At 40.5% G+C, this 19,001-nt stretch overlaps 1 protein-coding gene across 19 annotated transcripts in view; it reads left to right on the forward strand.

The window, feature by feature from the left end:
* The window catches only part of ARHGAP26 (Rho GTPase activating protein 26), a 544,325-nt gene that overhangs the window by 396,557 nt on the left and 128,767 nt on the right, over positions 1 to 19,001 (forward strand). For all 19 annotated transcript variants that reach the window (XR_002786201.2, XM_064277594.1, XM_064277597.1 and 16 more), the window contains one exon: positions 3,615 to 3,753. Coding sequence is in view for 18 of the 19 variants with exons in the window: in XM_064277594.1 (XP_064133664.1) it covers positions 3,615 to 3,753 (139 nt within the window). In the remaining variant the exon portion in view is untranslated. The remainder of the gene's footprint in view (positions 1 to 3,614; positions 3,754 to 19,001) is intronic.

Consider the following 19,001-nt stretch of genomic DNA (forward strand, 5'->3'; position numbering starts at 1 on the left):
CTCTTTCAGAGCTAATTCTAGTGAGCTGGAATAACATTTATTTTAGAAAAAACAGTCAATGAGCAGAACGAAATTATCCCTCATTGGTGTTTCCATGTTTCTTCCCACTCTGCTGTGTATAAACATTGTTTTGGAAGCAATTTTTCATGCATCTGTCTAAGTTCATGGTCCTTCTTCACATTTTATTCCTCTTTGTTTCTCTAGCATTTACTCCAGTTTGACAGTTGAAATTAAAATATACATACATTTCCTCCACTCCCACTACAGCTGGGAGAGGATCTCATTCTCTGTAACTCATTAAGAAAAGAGAAACAAAATTTGGAGGCCAGACATAAGTGGTGGGGTTGGGGAGCATGAGAATCAGGCCTATCACTAACTCTGAATTCATTTTCCAAGCTGGGGATTGCTGAAGATGCTGTACTTGAGGCCAGAGACAGAAGGGTGTGAATGGACACCATTATTTGTTGAAATCCATACTTGTGGGTTTGAGACATTGGTTTCTGTAGAGAAGATTGGCTAGGAAAGATGAACTGAACAACAGCTGAGGTGGTGGAGAGTGTGGTTGTTAGAAACTGCAGGCCTGGGGGCTCCCCTCTTGGCCCCACTCCTTCTTAGCTAGGTGTCAGGCCAGGAAACCTCTCATCGTGAAGTGGTCACCATACTTACTATGTAGAGTTGACCTGTTGCATAGAGATAAGTCATGTAAAGCACCTAGCACAGTGCCTGGCAGGTGCAAACACTCATACATGGAAACCATTTTAAAATGACGATGACAACGGTACCTGGTTAGGTTGTCATTTGGAGTAGCCATGACTCAACATTGTTTGGGGAACCAGCTAAATGGGAGAAAGTTTTTTAGGGGCATCAGAACTGGAGACCATCAACAACCACAGCCTTTCTCTTTTCTTCCACTTACAGAGACTCCATAAGAGGCTAAGAGACATGTGTGGCACTGGTAAACTTATTTTTTAGGGGTTCCAGCTCCTCTGGAACCCAGTTTTTATTGTTGTTGTTGTTGTGGTTTTGTTTTAAGTCTCCTTCTCTCCTTTATACCCTAGCCCCAATTCAACTCAACTGTGTAGTGATTCTGTTTATTTTGTTGAAAAATCTCAGTCCCCTGGGGAAAATATGATAATGCTGTTTTCGGACAGCTGTGTTTGGGAGCAAGACTGACTTAACCAGCTGGCTGGCATCATTTTAGCCCAAGAACCTGCCAACCCACGAACAGCAGCTGTTTCAGCTGAAATTCTTACAGTTCTTAAGAGTTTGTTTTCTTTTTATCAGCTTTCGAGTTCTGCTTTTAAATACACACACAATGGGGAGAGGATCATGAGACAGACTCTGGTGTGTCTAGGGCCAATCAAAGGAGAAGGGAGTGGGTTAGCACCACCACGTTCCTGTTACTCATCCTGTTCTCTTTCCTTCCTTGGAAAGACAACATCTAGAAGGGGGCTAGCTCCAAAGAGCTAATGACTGGATGAATAAATCCTGATATCTTAATATGTTGTCATTGTTGGATGCCATTGAGTCAATTCCAACTGATGGTACCCCTCCATGTGTTATAGAGAGTAGAACAGCTCCAAAACATTTTCCTGGCTGTCATCTTTATAGAAGCAGATTGCCAGACCTTTTGTTCCACAGTGCCACTGAGTGAGTTCAAACCACCAACTTTTCAATTACCAACTGAGAGCAAACCATTTGTGCCACCCAGGGATATCCATATCTTAATATGGGGGGGGGTGTTATGCAGCCATTACGAATCATCTTTTGAAGATTTTTTTTAAAGAAAAAGAAAGTGTTACAATATTAGTGAAATCTGTAGGACACAAATTTAAGGACTGAATTTTTTTTTAAGTGTATTTCGCCATTTAATGAGATAATTCATACAAAGCACTTAGTCCAGTGTCTGGCATGGCAAAGACAAACTAGATGGTAGCTTCTGGAATGTACACTCTCTCATGGCTGGGACCATGTTTGCCTCATTCATTGTGATATGCAGAGTGCCTTGTATAAAGTAAATGCTCAAAAGATCTTTATTGATAGAATGAATGGGTGTTGTTATATGCATTTAAAAAGGAAGCTGAAGAACTATATTATCAACTGTAATTATGTCTGTGGTTGTGGCAAATTAGTTAACCTCTGTGTGCCTCGGTTCTTCATTATAAAATGGTGAGGGCAGTGCCTGTTGTGCAAGGTTGCGAAGAACTGGGTGAGCTACCATATTTTTATGCAAATAACACACATCTTCTCCATTTGTTTGCCAACCATACCCTCTCGCCTCAAGGTATTTTCATAAGCACGCACTATGCCAGTTTTTTGTATTAATATGGAAAAAAAACTAGCATAGTGCCCTTACAAAAATACCTGGCAGGGGAAGGGCACGATTGGCAAAGGAGTGTGGAAGGTACGTGTTATTTGTGTAAAAATACGGTACATGTGAAGCACACAGTACAGTGGCTGATCCCTAGGGAGTGTTCAGTGCAGGGAGGTATCTAATCACAGTAAGCACCATATACATTTTGGCCGTTATTATTGAACTCTGCCACACATTTATCTCTGGAAGAAAAGATGAGAAGTTATCATGGTTTTATCTATTAATTTTCTCTCATTTTTTTTTTTTTACCATAGACTTTTAAAAAGTAGTAATAAAGCTGGAAAAAAAAAGCTCATAAGAAATTCAAATCTAAATGTTAGCATTGGTTATCTCTACATTGTGGAATTTGGGGAGCTTTTCTGTTTTCTTCTAGATACTTTCCTAATTTTTTAAAAAAGTCTGTAATATTTATATGTTACTGTTATCATCAAGGGTGAAAAAAAGAAAAAAAAACTTTCTCTACCTTTTAAATGAGAAAAAGAAAGCTCAGCATCAAAGCTAACACAGAGCTGCTGATCAAAAAGGATGCTCCGTCTGAGGTAACGGATGAGGACTGGGAAACGGTGCCCCTGCTGGTGATTGTTGGATTCCTTTGGGAATGTTACTTAAATGCACGTTTCACATTCTAAGGAGAATGTGAAGTAATTGCCAAGAACTAGGAAACAGAACCAAAAGTGAAGGGATTTTGATTAATTGTTTGTGGACAAAAATAGTCAAAAAGCTGTAAGTACTGAAGGGCTACAGAGTTTTTGTTAAGGGTATTGGAAAAATGTGGAATCAGAGAGTAGTGATTATTGCACAACATGGTGAATGTAATTAATGTCACTGAGTTGTACATGTAAAAATGGGTTGAAATGGCAAACATTTTGTTATGTATATTTCACCACAATAAAAATTAACAACCTTTAAGCAGTTTTAACAGTCAATGGCTTATACTTAGCACAGCTGCTTTACACTTCCCCTGGAGAGAAGAGCAAAAAGGAGATGAGCTGAAGTTATAACAGAGGTGGTTAGAAATGGAAGTGAATGTTTCCCAAGCTCTGGGATGAGCCTCCGAAAGAGAATGTTTAACGCCAGTTCCTAGAGATGTTTAAAATAAAGTCCTGATTAAATGCTGGTGGTCATTTTAGATCTTGCTGATTCCAAGATGCCTCCAAGCCTTCAGTTGTGCTGGTTCAGGTGTGTGCCTTCTCCTTCGTTCATGCAAGTGTGTGACCTTTTTGTGGAACTTTCTTTGCAGATATTTAACACTGTGCCAGATGCGCCGCTCACCAATGCCCAGTTGCACCTGTCTCGGAAGAAGAGCAGTGACTCCAAGCCTCCATCCTGCAGCGAGAGGCCCCTGACGCTCTTCCACGCTGTGCAGTCCACAGAGAAACGTGAGTCTTGTGGCTCAGGGCCAGCATGATGCTCAAGGGACATCCCAGATCCCCTCTGTGCTGTTTGGGGTGGACACCTCTGACCGGTCTCAGTGGGCTCCCGGCCTTCTGTGGTCTTCAGAACTGTGTGCCTTTGCGCCCTCCCAGGTTCCAATGCTGAGTGAGCCTGATAGACTAGGAAGCAATATTGCTGAGAATGAAAGGCAAGGGCCAGTGGTCACAGATCTATGGGCAAAGAACTGAGCCTTTCACCTCCTGCTGCACAATAAAAGCTCAGCTCAGGCAGTCTTCCGAGCTGTCTTTTTTTCAGTGGCTCCCATAGAACCACTTTCTTTTCCTTTTCTCAGCGTGTAATTGAGTGCATATTAGTGTGTCACATGCAGCACTAGAATGTAACTCTGGGAGGGCAGCACCTTGCTCTCCTGACTGCACTACCTACTACCGTGCCTTAATGAATATTTGAAATTAATTCATGAATTAGAGAATAATAACCATTCCTGTCCTGACAACCCAAGTGTAATCACCACAATTAAATCACATCTTTTTTTTTAATCTCAGGATTTCTGAATTCTTTGCAATGATCAGTTACCAGGACCTGAAACACTCAGTCTTGTTTTAGCTTTGGCAAAGAGGTGACTAGGGCAGTAGAGGACTTGAGGGCTAAAGCTCTACCTGAAGTCAGCCAGACCTGGGTTCTTGTGCAGTGCCACTGGTTGGGCAAGTCACCTAACTTCTTTGAGCCTCAGTTTGCTCATGTGTCACATAGGGATAATAGTACCCACCTCATAGAGAAGGTCCATGGATTAAATGAAATGATGCATTTAAGCATCTGGCACAAGGCCAGGAGCTCAGCAAGACCCAATAGCTAAGAGCTGCTGCAACTGTTATTATTTAATCACATGAAAGTACCAAGGCTGTTTATTCATGTAGCTGACACATAAACAATGCCTACCAGGGACTGGAAAGATAAAGATTCTAAGACCCTGTCTTTAAGGAGTTCAGAATTGAGTAAGGGAAGTAGACATGTCTCATAGACATATGTATGTTAAGTGATGTACAGTAGAACAGAATGGTTAAAATCACACACCATGGAGCCATATTGCCCTTGTGTGAATTCTGGCTCTGCTTCTTACCAGCTCTGTGGGACTTGAGGCAAGTTATTTAACATCTTGGGGCCCCAGTCTCTGCCTCTGTAAAACAGGGATAATAACAGTTTCTACCACATAGGCTGTTGGAAGGATTAAGGTACTTTAAAGAGTACCTCGTTCAGAGTAACTGTTCAGTAAATGCTGTATGGTGGTATATTATTATTATTCACAAGGTATAGTAAAGGCACCTTGGGTAGGGCAGTGATTTGCTTTTTTTTTTTTTTTAGTAGAGAGGTTCCATATCTGGATTGGCTTCTTTCTCTTTGTAATATATAAAAAAAATGTTTTTTAACCCCACGTATTTCAAAAGTAATGATCTTCCTTAGAACTCTTGAGAATGACTCTTCTCTGCCCCCAGAACATCACTGCTTTAAAAGACATTACACTGTCTCATCATATGGTTATACGTTGGTGTATTAGTGCCCCACCACTTGTCTGTCAGTTTGTCGTACTGTAGAGGCTTGCATGTTGCTGTGATGCTGGAAGCTATGCCACCAGTATTTCAAATACCAGCAGGCCATCCATGCTGGCCAGGTTTCAGTAGAGCTTTCAGATTAAGACAGACTAGGAAGAATGACTTGGCACTCTATTTTCAAAAAAAGGTTGGCCAGTGGAAAACTTACGGATAGCAGCAGAACACTGATACAGTGCTGGAAGATGAGCCCCTCAGGTTGGAAAGTACTCAGAATACAAATGGGGAGGACCTGCCTTTGCAAAGTAGAGTAGACATGAAAGACGTGGATGGAGTAAAGCTTTTTTGGGACCTTCATTTGTTGGTATGGCACAACTTAAAATGAGAAGAAACAGCTGCAAAACATCCATTAGTAATCAGAACGTGGAATTTATGAAGTATGAACCAAGGAAAATTGAAAATCATCAAAAATGAAATGGAACACATAAAGATCAATATCCTAGGCATTAGTGAGCTGCAATGGACTGATACTGGCCATTTTGAATCAGATAATCATATGATCTGTTATGCCGGGGATGACAAAATGAAAAGAAATGGTGTCACATTCATCATGAAAAAGAACATTTTGAGATCTGTCCTGAAATACAACACTGTCTGTGATGGGATAACATCCATACGCCTACAGATAAGACCCTGGTGGTGTAGTGGTTAAGTGCTACAGCTGCTAAACAAAAAGTCAGCAGTTCGAATCCACCAGGCACTCCTTGGAAACTATGGGGCAGTCTACTGTGTCCTATCGGATTGGAATCGACTCAATGCCAACGGGTTATGGGTTTTTTTTACAAGGAAGACCAGTTAATATGACTATTATTCAAATTTATGCACCAACCACTAATGCCAAAAATGAAAAAATTGAATATTTTACCAAATCCTGCAGTCTGAAATTGATCTAAGATGCAATCAAGATGCATGGATAATTACTGGTGATTGGAATGCAAAAACACACAAAGGAGGATCAGTAGTTGGAAAACATGGCCTTGGTGATAGAAACACCACCAGGGATCACGTGATAGAATTTTGCAAGGCCAATGACTTATTCATTGAAAATGCCTTTTATCAACAACATAACTGACAACTGTACACGTGGTCCTCACCAAATAGAATACATAGGAATCATATCGACTACATCTGTAGAAAGAGATGCTGGAAACACTCAATATCGTCAGTCAGAACAAGGGCAGGGGCTGACTGCAGAACAGACCATCAGTTGCTTGTATGCAAGTTCAAGTTGACGCTGAAGAAAATTAAAACAAGCCAATGAGAGCCAAAGTATAACTTTGAGTATACTTCATCTGAATTTAGAGACCATCTCAAGAATAGATTTGACTCACTGAACACTAATGACTGAAGACCAAATGAATTGTGGGATGATATTGAGGTCGACTCGACGGCACAGGGGTTACTGGGTATCAAGGACATCATACATAAAGAAAGCAAAAAGTCATTAAAAAGACAGGAGAGAAAAAAAAAGACCAAAACGGATGTTAGAAGAGACTCTGAAACTTCTTATTGAACATAGAGTAGCTAAAGCCAAAGGAAGTAAAAGAGCTGAAGAGAAGATTTCAAAGGACGGCTTGAGAAAACAAAGTATTTAGGATGGTTAAGGTTGTACGTCAACTTGTCTGGGCCATGATCCTCAGTGGTTTGGCAGTTATGATATAGCCTGGCTTTTTAATCATGTAATCACCTCCATAATGAGATCTGATATTATGTTATCACCTCCATGATGAGATCTGTTGTGAGCAGCCAGTGAGTTGGCTTGGGGATGGGACCTGCATCCAATATAGGTAGACTTTCTGGCAAGGCTCGCTGGCTTTTGCTCATCTGGAAACTGCAGCTGGCTACTGTTTATCTGACCTCCAGTTCTAGGGACTTGAGCTAGCAACTTACCTGCAGTCTTACCTGCCAGTCTTGGGATTCATCGGCTTCCACAGCCTGTGAACCAGATGCCTGCTACCTGACCTTCCGATCTTGGATTCACCGGTACCTGCAGCTACATGAGTCAGGAGAAGCCTCCAGCCTGACCCACAAACTTCGGACTTTTCACGCTATACAGCCATGTTAGCCATTTCCCTTATATAAAGCTCTCTCTCTGTATGTTTATATACTGCACTGGTTTTGCTTCTCTAGAGAACCTAGGCTAAGACAGTATTATAATGAAATGTACAAAGACCTGAATTAAAAAAACCAAAAGGGAAGAACACGCTCGGCATTTCTGAAGCGAAAAGAACAGAAAGAGAAATTGAAGCCTCTAGTTGCAATATTGGTTCCACAATCAATGCCCATGGAAGTAGCAGTCAAGAAATCAAATGATGTATTGTGCTGGGCAAATCTGCTGCAAAAGATCTCCTTAAAGTGTTGAAAAGCAAGGTCTCACTTTGAGGTCTAAGGTGAACCTGACCCATGGTATTTTCAGTCATCTCAGATGCATGCAAAAGCTGGACAATGAAAAAGGAAGTCTGAAGAAGAATTGATGCATTTGAATTATGGTCTTGGCAAGGAATATTGAATATACCATGAACTGCCAGAAGAACGAACAAATCTGTGTTGGGAGAAGTATAGCCAGAATGCTCCTTATAAGTGAGGATGGTGAAACTTCGTCTCACTTGCTTTGGATATGTTATTAGGAGGGACTAGTCCCTGGAGAAGGACATTATGCTTGGTAAAGTTGAGGATCAGTAAAAAGAGGAAGACTCTCAAAGAGATGAACTGACACAGTGGCTGCAACAGTGGGTTCAAACATAGCAACTATTGTGAGGATGGTGCAGGACCAGGCAGTGTTTCATTCTGTTATACATAGGTCGCTATGAGTTGGAAATGTCTTGATGACTCCTAAAAACAACAAAATATTTCACACTATTTGGGTTGTTTTAGTTTTTTTGTTTTTTATAAGTAAAGCTATTGTTGTCTTCCATGTAACTAAATCTTATATTCATAATCATTTCCTGAAAATGAATTCCTAGAAGAGTTTCTAGGTCAAAGTATATACCCAGTGTTAGGGCTTTTGACCACATATTGGGATTGGCTTCCCTTCTGATTAGGAGCGCTAGTGGTGCAGTGGTTAAACTGCTCTGCCACTAACCCAAAGATCGACACTTCCAATCCACCACCCACTCCGTGGGAGAAAAATGTGGCAGTCTGCTTCTGTGAAGATTTACAGCTTTGGAGACCCTGTTGGCAGCTCTAGTCTATCCTCTAGAGTCGCTATGAGTCGGAATAGATTAGAGAACAATGAGTTTGGTTTGGTTTTAGTTTCCCTTCTCATGACAGCCCTTGTTCTTCTTAAATATCTGGCTTGGGGTCATTCTCACTGTGGTCTATACGTGGCCTGGCCCCTCCAAGTGTACCAGAGAACGCTTGGAACAGGACTGGCCTCACCCACATCTGTTGAGCAAGGCATCGTGTTACGGGCTGATGTGCTTCTCGGGTTTCCAGGAGAGCCAAGGTCACCTCATGTCTGGTACTAAGCAATGTACAACACAGATCAGGACAGGTTAGACAATATTGGCAAATTCCTCCGAGTGGAAAATAGTCATGGGATGGTGGTAGGACTGAAGCAGAAGCAGCTTTGGAACAGGCTTTAAAGTATACTCTCGGAGTATGTAAGAAAGTCTGTTGAGATTAGCAGAAAATAAATTAGATCTTTGCTCAAGATTAATTTTATTACACAAGGCAAAGGATGAAAGTTACAGGTGTGTGAAAGCAGACCAGCCTGAGCTTCAGAACAAGCTGCTGCATCGCTGTCTGCAGATGGTGGACAGAGGGATAGAAAACAGGGAGCTAGCAAAGCAACGCATTTTCCATAGGGTTAGTAAATACATTGGGAATTTTCCTCCTTGGGGAACAGGCCCGAAGTCTCCATATGCTTGGATATTTGTGGGGGTCCTTAGCTTTTCTCCTCTTTCTCAGAGAAGAAACATTTTAATTGAAAAGTTTATGTATTTATATTTTATATTGTAATTGAAATGTATATTTATATATATATAATGCTTTTTATAATTTGTTTTGGAGACTCTTTTGTTCTGGGAAACTAGAACAATATCCAAGCTGGCATGCTGTGAGGGAGACTGTCAGGAGTTGGAAGGTTCTCACCACAACTCAGCCCCTCCCAGGCTGTAAACAGCCACTGGCACTGCTAGATGAGCAGGTAACAGAGCCCTGCAGAGTTATCACACACCTTGCCCTTTGTTTCATCTGGTCTGTGGGACCAGTACATAAGAATTTGCGTTATCAAAACACTTTTGCTGAGTTTACTATTTGGAGTTAAAGTACAGGTAAAGATTCTGCAGGTGATTTGTTAACAAATTGTATGTTTCCAGATAATGTTGTTTTTCACTTTGAGGCCAGTTTATACCTAGCTTGCCTCTTCCCAAACTTCAATCACTTATATAAACCCTTATTCACCATTTGGGCCACAACCACATAACCCATGCCCTGTTGTTTGTCTTATATATTACTTCAAATTGTTAAATTGGTTTTAAAGCAGGTCACTTCTTCACATGGCCTCATCCTAATCAGTAAAATCTATGAAAACATGAGTTTGATGGCTTTGCTGTACTGCCCCTAATATACATTAAAATAATAACTAAGATAATTAATCAAGACAAAAATGCCCATTGCTTCTCACCTTAGCATCATCTTGTATACCACTAGTGGGACGCGTACCTCAGTTTGGGGTCCACAGACCTCTCTCTTAGTTTTTGTCTGATTAAGATCCTCTCTCCTTAATTTAAATATACAAATTCAAGTGTCTTTTGTTCACTTGACTACAGTGGGGTTCAGATAGTATCAGTTGAATCACAGTGGACACACACCATTCATATATCCATTTTGTGCTAGGCATTTTTGGTTCATTGTGACACTTGTGCATATTTGGTGTGATCTTATCTTTATTCACGTTTTTGCCAGAGAATAAATACCCTGGTAGAGGCATTTCTCTCTCTCACACACACACACGCACACACACACACGTACATACCCACACAAACATATGCACACATTTCCCTGTTACTTTCAAACTTAATATTTTTCAGAACCTCATTCTTTCTTACGTCTGTCTGCCTGATCTCTTTTGAGTCCAATTATATTCTTTTTCTCCTCATTGATGTACTTCTAGTTTAATATTTTCTCTGCTTTCCATTGGTCAGCCCTCTCTTTGGTCCCTAGTTGAGATGCTTAACGAGCCCGAAGCTCCTTGAGTAGCTCACTTGAGTGCTTTCTGTTGAGTGGTTCCAGTTTTTTATTGTCTGCACACATTTTTCTCCTTTCTGTTGCTGCCTTTTGGCAGTGCCTTTGCTTTGTGCACAGGTTGGGGCCCATTTTCTCCTGGACGTAAAACATGCCAACTCTCTGGGCCTCAGTTTGTCACTTGCCTCCCTGAGAGGGAGCTTATGGGGTGACCTTCGGAGCTTCACAGATGCGGTCCTCTGTCTTTGTACCTGTACTTCAGACTCCTGGAAGTGTCTGGTGTATTAGTTGATGCTCATAGATGAGTGTCTTATTTGCCAGAAGGAGTTTTTCATTCTGTGTAGGTAAACCAGTTGTGCACCCAGGCACTTGCATAAGACTCTTCTGCTTTGATCTGTGAGTATTAGTGGGATCTTCTGCAGGTGGCATTTTTCTTGTATCTTTACAGTGGCAGTCGCCTCCTCCCAGAATGAGGAGCTAGATGGCTTCTCGTGTGTTCTGCTAGGTGGGAATTTGGGTCAGTTAGAAGGTAGCATGTGACCCCTCATAGCATAAAATCCATGTGTGGTGAAAGTGGGCCTAGGAATGACATGGAGTGGCCTCCAAGATTAAGATTTGTGAAAAAGGATAAAGCAAATGATAGGAAAATGCAGGATTTAGGAAGCATCATAACAAGTGCAAATCATTAGGAAACCACTCAATATTTTAACGAGGAGAGGACTAGATATCAAAGTTGTCTGTGACTGGTCAAGGAATATTTTCTGAAAAGGAGAATTTTGAGAAAGATGCTAAAGAAAATGAGGGTCGTAGTTTAGCCCAAAGGACAGACAGGTAGTCTGTGACGCTTAACAGAGGGAGCATAGAAGAGAATATTTCTGTGGGTAGCAGGGAGTAGCCTTTGTCTCTAGAACTAAAGAGAAGACTATGGAAAGATATGTTCCCAAATTGAATGTGGAAAACATCTTCCCATAAAAATTGATTTTTTTTTCTGGTGAAACTTATCCATAGGGTTTCCAAGGAGCGGCTGGTGGATCTGAACTGCCGACCTTGTGGTTAGCACCCTAACATTTAACCACTGTGCCATCCGAGCATATTAAGATGTATAGCTGCATAATTTATCTAATGGTTGAACTAGGTACAACATCTCAATCGTGTAACATAGACACTGTCCCTATTTTATAGCTGGAGGAAAATGAAATCGATATTAAATAATGTACTCAGAAAGTAGTAGATTCAGACCTAGTCTGTCTGACTTCAAAGCCTACATTGTGAACCAGTCACTATCCTGCCTTCCAGTTCCAACTTGTGGCAGTTTTAGAGGAGATGTGGTTCTGTGAGTGTTGGCTTGTGTGACACAGCCTGAAAACCCAACCTTATTTCTAAGGGAAAATGTCTGATTGTAAAGAGGTATGGGACTAATGTGGAAGATGAAATGGATGCATTTTATATAGAACCTTGGGGCCAAACTAAATTAGAACCTCATTCAATAACAACAACTACAAAAAAATAGGTAAATAAAATTGATGGTAGTCAAAATGATTGAGTGTTTAATTAATGTATCAGGTAGTCTGCTAAAGCCCATCATTATCTCATCTCATCTTCACAATTGATGATAACTCTGTGAGGTAGGTTCTCATTATCCACATTTTACAGACGAGTAGACTGAGGCTAGAGAGGTTATGCAATCCAGTCACACAACCAGCAAATGACAAAGAAGGAATTTGTACCCAGGTGGTCTCCCTTTGTCATGCCATGTTGTCTCCAAAAGGCCACCTTTGTTGGTTCTTGAGACACAGTTGAGAAAACTTAGACAGACTGAACTACGGAAGCAATAAAAGCCATCTGTACCACTTCCAGGCCTGCCGTGGGGGCAGCTGGACCATAATGAATGGGTTTCTCAATATGCGTACTGGCAGGCTGCAGCCACGTGACAGCCTCCCTTGAAATCTAGCACCAGCTAGGCAGAGAGCAGTATGCGTTCAGTGGGAGCTTTACTATGCTGGGCCAAGGCAATCGCCCTCATCTGTGATCACCTCCAAAGAGATGGAGTGAGGTTTCTCAACTGTGTTGCCAGATGAATGGTAGCAAAGGAGATCACTGTTTAATCTCCACGTTTCCACACAGATACATCAGACAGCAGAAGGTGAACTGGTATATCTAGGTGAAAGATACTGACGCACAAGCCATACTTTTCCTGGGCAACTGTAGAAGATAGAGCCAGAAGGATTGGAGGGAACAAGGCCTTATGCCCTTTAGATTTCTTCCAGGTGGTTGCAAAGTGACATTTATGACTTGTTTTTTCCCCAATTTTTAGTAGTTATACAAAGATGTTGAAATCCATTTCTTGTGTAACAGTGGTTCTTAGACTTGAGCATGCATAAGAATCAACTAGGAAGCTTGTTAAAAATATAGATGCCTAGTCTCTACCCTGGAACATTTTGAATCAGGAGGTTTTAGTTGGAGCCCAGGCATCTGTATTTTTAACACGTTCTCTGGCGATGCTGATGCTAACTAAAGCAAGAGACGCACTGGCTTAAGAAGGTGGGGAAAGTCAGGGTTTCATGACTGCTATCATTACCAGAGAATCTCTCAGATTCTCTCTGGGAGTTTAGGGCATAGTGGTTGAAAGCGTGAGTTCTGCAGCCAGACCACATTGTTTAAGTACCATCTTTATCGCCTATGGGCTCAAAGACCAGGAGTAGAAAAGTCAGCTTTTCTTTCTTGAGCCTCCATTTTTTCATCTGTAAAATCAATCACTAATAATACTTTCCTCAGAGTGTAATTACCACAAGTAAGTGAGCCAGTGTATGTAAAGTGCTTGATGCTGGGCCTAGAACACAGTAAGCACCTAATAAATGTTAGCTGCTATTACGATGACCATTATCAGGCTATAGTCTTACCTTGCAATTGGCTAAGAAAGTAGTTCCCTCTGGAGTCTGCAGATTCCAAAGGAGAGGCCCATACATGAGGGTAATGTGGAGCCTCCTTGGCCCTGTTTGATGCTGGAGTGCAAATGCATTAGCAGCCTGTGATAAGATGTACAGCTTCGGTGGGGGATGAGAATGGGTTCTTAGGCTTTCTTTTACGTGGATCATGTTAACTAGGTGCAGGGATTATAGCTCTGATTACTAGGTAATTCTTTTAGTGTAGTTAATTCATCCTGGACTGTCTCCCAGATAGGCCCAGTAAAAGGTTGCGAATTCAACTTTTATACTTCTCCTGTGTGTCTTCCTTGTTGAAAAATAACTGGAAATTCATACTATTCAAAGGCTTACATAATGCTTGTCTATGAGTAGTCAAAACTGTAGACTCCGCCTTTCCTTAGGCTGCCTCTTGCAAACCCCGGGTGCTCCAAAAACACTATTTGCTTTGGCAAATGACATGTTTATCCACATGGATTCCTATTGTCACACAGGCTGCAGGAGGTGCAGTGTGGCTGTTGGTTTAATTATGTGTGGTTACCACGTGTGACTGAAAAACCACACAGTGGGTGTGGCCATTAAAAAATGATACTGTGGAAAGCTGATGACAGGGAAAAAGTTCAAGATAGATCATTAAATGAAAAAAAAAAAGCATATTGCAGACCTTTATCAATGGCATCATCACTCATTGAACAAAGCAAGTAACTTAAAATTTGGTATGTTGTAACCCCACTTTGTTAAAAGAAAAATGTAAATGTATACATTTCTGTGCGTAGAAAAATGACTGAAGGTTTACACAGCTGGGGAGTGGGTCACAGGGTATTTGCGTGCACGTGCTTTTCTGTCCTTTCTAACCCAGAGAGGAATGCATGTAGACTTTGTATTGACTTATTTTTAAGTTATTGGCAATAAAATCTCCTAATTGTATATTCCGTTCACCATCTCAAATCCTTTTTGGACAGAGTCATGGTATAAAAATAAATAGATATATAACTTGCTTCTTCCAAATAAGCAGTAGAGTTAGAGTTCTATATGGGGACTCCCTTGATTAATGGGGAATCAATCACAGGTTAAAGGGAGACCGTCTCTACTCAAATCTAGGTTCTCAGGTAGAAAATAGGGCTGTGTCGTGAGTAGTGGAGTATCTGCTCATTCAGCCCACTATGCAGCCATTAATTAGGCTCCTTCCTACTTTGTAGTTTTTGAAACGATGTTGTTTCAGGGCCGGCTTCTTTATTGTATAGCCGTGTCTCATTCCTGTACGTCATTTTAGTCCTAGACCAGCCACCATGACTTTCCCAATCTTTTGTTAAACCCAGTTTTATTTGCATTCTTTCTCTTTGCAAAGAAAATGCTTATTATGAACACCATGGGGAGCGGATAAGTCAGCCAGACTACCCAGGATCAAAAATCAGTGGTGGTTTTGCTGAAGAAAACCTGCCAGAAATTTTAATACTGTATACTATCTGCTATGGTCAAAACAACTGATTGAGGAAATTGTTCACTTATCAGCTCACTGTTTAGTCCGTCCAAAAGGTCGTTAGTTCAAATCCACCAACCACTCCTTGGAAACCCTATGGAGAAGTTCTGCCCTGTCCTATGGGGTTGCTGTGAGTCGGAATTGACTTGATGGCAGTGGGTTTGGTTTTTGGTTTTTGTGTAAGCATGTTGCCCAAACTGTGTTTTGAGATTATTTTTATTATAGGAGCTGAGACTGGGGAAGCATGAAATCAGACCACCTCAGATTTCAGTGTGCTCTGGCATGCCACTATTATCAGAAGAAAAAGCTAGAGGGGGGAAATTGCTCTCGGAGGTCTGATTCCAAGCTTCCCATGTTCTTGGTTGTTTCCCAGAGATGGGGAACTAAGAAACTGCTGTGTACTCATCATTTTGTATTGCAAAATTCATTAAGCTGCCATCCTATTATCATCCTGTACTGTCAAGATGATACATTACAGACTTGATTGCAAAACTTTAATAAGGAGGAGAAAGCACACCTCTCTTCCCATCAGAGCCTGGGAAAGCCTCTAGGTATTTTGCTTTTGCCTTCCTACTCTTTGCGTAAAACCTTGTGTCTTTGCAAAACTTTCCTCTGTCTGGTAACCCCTTCATGTTTGAGGACACTTCCCTCCTTTTGGCTCTGTGAGGCATCACGAGTTGCTGTTAAAGAAGGGTCCTCTTCGCTCTTCTTTTGACATTGGGTCTCATACATCATGGAAAGGTGAGACATTAACCTGTATTCTGAAAGACTTCCATGCCCGGTGGGAAACCTCAAAGTGACGTTGAAGATCTTAGTTTCATATTTACCCTCTGGCTCTGTGTATTCTGTGGGATAGGCATGTTCAGGCCTGCCAAGACGTGTGAATTTGGCTTGGCTCTGCGTGTTCTTTCCTGGCCTCGGCTCTAGGTTCTGTGATAAAGAGAGACTGCCTCTCATAAGCGATGGGGTTGCCATTAGAGTGAGCTGGAGTCACTTGGTAAATATGGAAAGTAAAATAGCTTAGCTCCCAGATTTCCATGGCAACCCCCAGAACAAGTACAATATCACCAAAATTATGCTGTGGCTTTCTTTTTTTAGTTGCAGCGATTTGGTTGCATACTCATGTTTTTCCACTCCTGATTTGTACAAAAAACAAAGACTGCCCACTGTAACCAGTACATGGATTTCAAGGACATTAGTGGTCCCTGCCTGAAGCACCTGAAAAATTTAGTCACACAAAACTGCCTCTTCCCATTCCAGCAGAATAAATTTTGATTGCTCATTGCTCCCTTATATTTATTATTTATCTCATAACCATTCATGGAGCTTCCCTGTGTATGGTACCAGGCTGGGCACAAGGAATGTATTAGCAAACTCTGACCTTGCAGGTCACTCTAACTGATGCGTGGTATTCTGTGTGGCCACACAAGCTACAAACATGTCCCTGCCTTGAATAGTTTGCATCCTTCAGGACCAAGTCCACCTCAGTTTGTCATTCCCCATAGAACATATGTTCCTGAAAGCATCCAATGCATGACCAATACGTGTTTACAATCGTTTGGGAATTCATTTTATTTTAGTATTTCCTTGCTTCTGGGCTCTGGTTTTCTGTGACTAATATGAAGAGAGATTCTTGTTGACAAACATGAAGGCAAGCATTCTTGCTGAATTCAAGGAGTTCAGGAATATTCCTGAGTTGTGGGTATTCTTTTTTTTTTTTTGTCATTTAAATGGTTCTCTATGATCTTATTGATTTTACTCAGAGCTGGTCGTGTTTTTTCCTTTTGAAGTTGACTAGCCTATAATTTTTTTTCATCAGAAGCCTAATTTCCATCAGTTCTTATACCTTTTGATGAGAATACCAGAGCTGGATTGAATCATCAGTGGCATCAACAAGCCCAGCTCTGTTATTTGAATAAATAATTTTTATTTAAAAAATAATAACAAAGTCTTCTGGGCTGCCTGTTCTCATTATATTCTTTTGTCATGAGCAAGTACTCATTGGCCCACTTGATCAAAATCCTCCTAATTTGAGGGACATTACTGAAGCAGTTTCCCTTTATTTCTTAACTCATTCCAAAAGCATTAGAATTTGTCTCGGTATAGATTGTCATAACCACTAAACATTTGATTTGTTGTTGATTTTTTTTTTTTTTTTTACTCTCCACCCCTTCTCTAGAATAATCTTCACCTTCTACTAGGGATTGTGAGCATTTCAGCAACAGCTTAGATCTTCCACTTAGATGTTCTCAGTTTCATTATCTGAGAGGTCTCATGTCAAACATGAGTCAGAATCAACTGGATAGCAACTAAAACAACAACAATATGTCAAAGAAAACTATAGTAGTCATATAATCAGAGAGTGCCAGGTTTCTTGGTTTTCTTGTCATATGCCCCATCAGGGGATACTAATAAAAAGCCTGCCCCCTAGGATGCAATTTGGCTATCTTGGCTGCAAAACTATGAAATCTTAAGATAAATTGTTTTCTTCATGGGCAAAGAACTCCTTTTTTGCTTTTGTTGTTATTGTTTTGTTTGTTTATAAATTATGCCATGTATAAAAGATCCTAGATTTGTAGATATATATCAAAATAGAATCTCAAAAGGAATCTATTTTTTAAAAGAAGAGTTATAATGCCATCAAGTAAACAAAATACCAAAGATGAAACTCGAAATTCTAAAGCTCAGTTTAGATGTAGCCACCTGTTTTATTCTGTTGACTTTTCTAGCCCAGGGAGGATTGAGTCCTTGTTTTCCGCCTCTCGTCGCTTTGTTTCAGACAAATACCATGCTCCATAAGCCACAACCTTCCTCATTAGCTCATAAAGAGGGCAGTCTGTAATATTTAACAATAGGTATGTTCTTAAAAACTCTTGCCTAATTCTAATTTTTAGAGCCATACCTTTTTATGTGCATCAGGATTCTGATATTTTGTAAAGAAAAGCCTTTTTATATAACTTTTCAAATTGTGATTTCAAAGTTTTGTCAAATGTCCAATTTTCAGTCACTCTTAGGCTACTGAGGAAGGTCTACATATAAACAAATATGTACAAGTTGATAAATAGTATACGTCTGAATAAAATGCAAAAGAATTAGTGTAGGGGTCTGTTGACTGTCTGGGGACCATGCTTTGTACTAAGAAGGCTCTCAATAAATATTCATTGAATAAACGAAAACTGAGGAGGGTTTCATCTAAGATACTCCATTTTTGTAATTCATTGTAATGCGGAAAAAATGTCCCGATGGCAACGTTTTGTTCTGTTATACATAGGGCTGCTATGGGTCAGAACTGACTCAATGGCACCTATCAACGACAAAACACTTCTGAAAAAAGTGTTTTTTTAAGTTGGTAGAATCATAGTTCTTCATAGGCAAGTAAATATAAACACGAGAAATACGACTGTAGCTATAGTGTTCTAATTCCTAAGAATTCAGAGAATTATATCGTGCAAACTTGACCCTTTGAGCTTCTCAAACTAGTGTTAGTAAAATTATTCTTTCCTCTTTCTGTATGAAGCTAAAAATGTCTCTGATTGAACCTCAAAGTAGTGTTATCTTCATGCCCCTTCTTTATATGGTGGTCTTGGGCTCCTAACAGTTGTTCAGGAATCTTGACTATTTTGTGCAGAGGATAATTGTACTTACGCTGATCAGTGGCATATCCATTTTCTCTATGGTCCCTAATTATGTAATTTTAGAGTTGTTTTTCTTCGCAGTAACAAGTTCCCAATTACAGGCCATTGGTCTTCCTATATCTTGGCTCAACCTAACCCTTTTGGTTTCTCTTTCTTTGTTGTTGTTTCTGTTTGAAATGTAAACCGTTGAAATATGGCTAGTTCTCAATCTCAGGAATCAATTTAATAATCTACTGTTTTCCAAATCTAATAATCTATTGTTTTCAAAATCTAATAATCTACTGTTTTCAAAATCAGTTAAAATTTCAGGTATCTCCCCAATAGCCTTGTGAAGTTTTAAAACTCTTCCATGGAGCTTTATCCAGGGCATTAGGGATTTGCCAAGACATTAGAGGGTATGAGTGT

The sequence above is a fragment of the Loxodonta africana genome, chromosome 2 (genome assembly GCF_030014295.1).
Source record: "Loxodonta africana isolate mLoxAfr1 chromosome 2, mLoxAfr1.hap2, whole genome shotgun sequence".
NCBI lineage: Eukaryota > Metazoa > Chordata > Mammalia > Proboscidea > Elephantidae > Loxodonta > Loxodonta africana.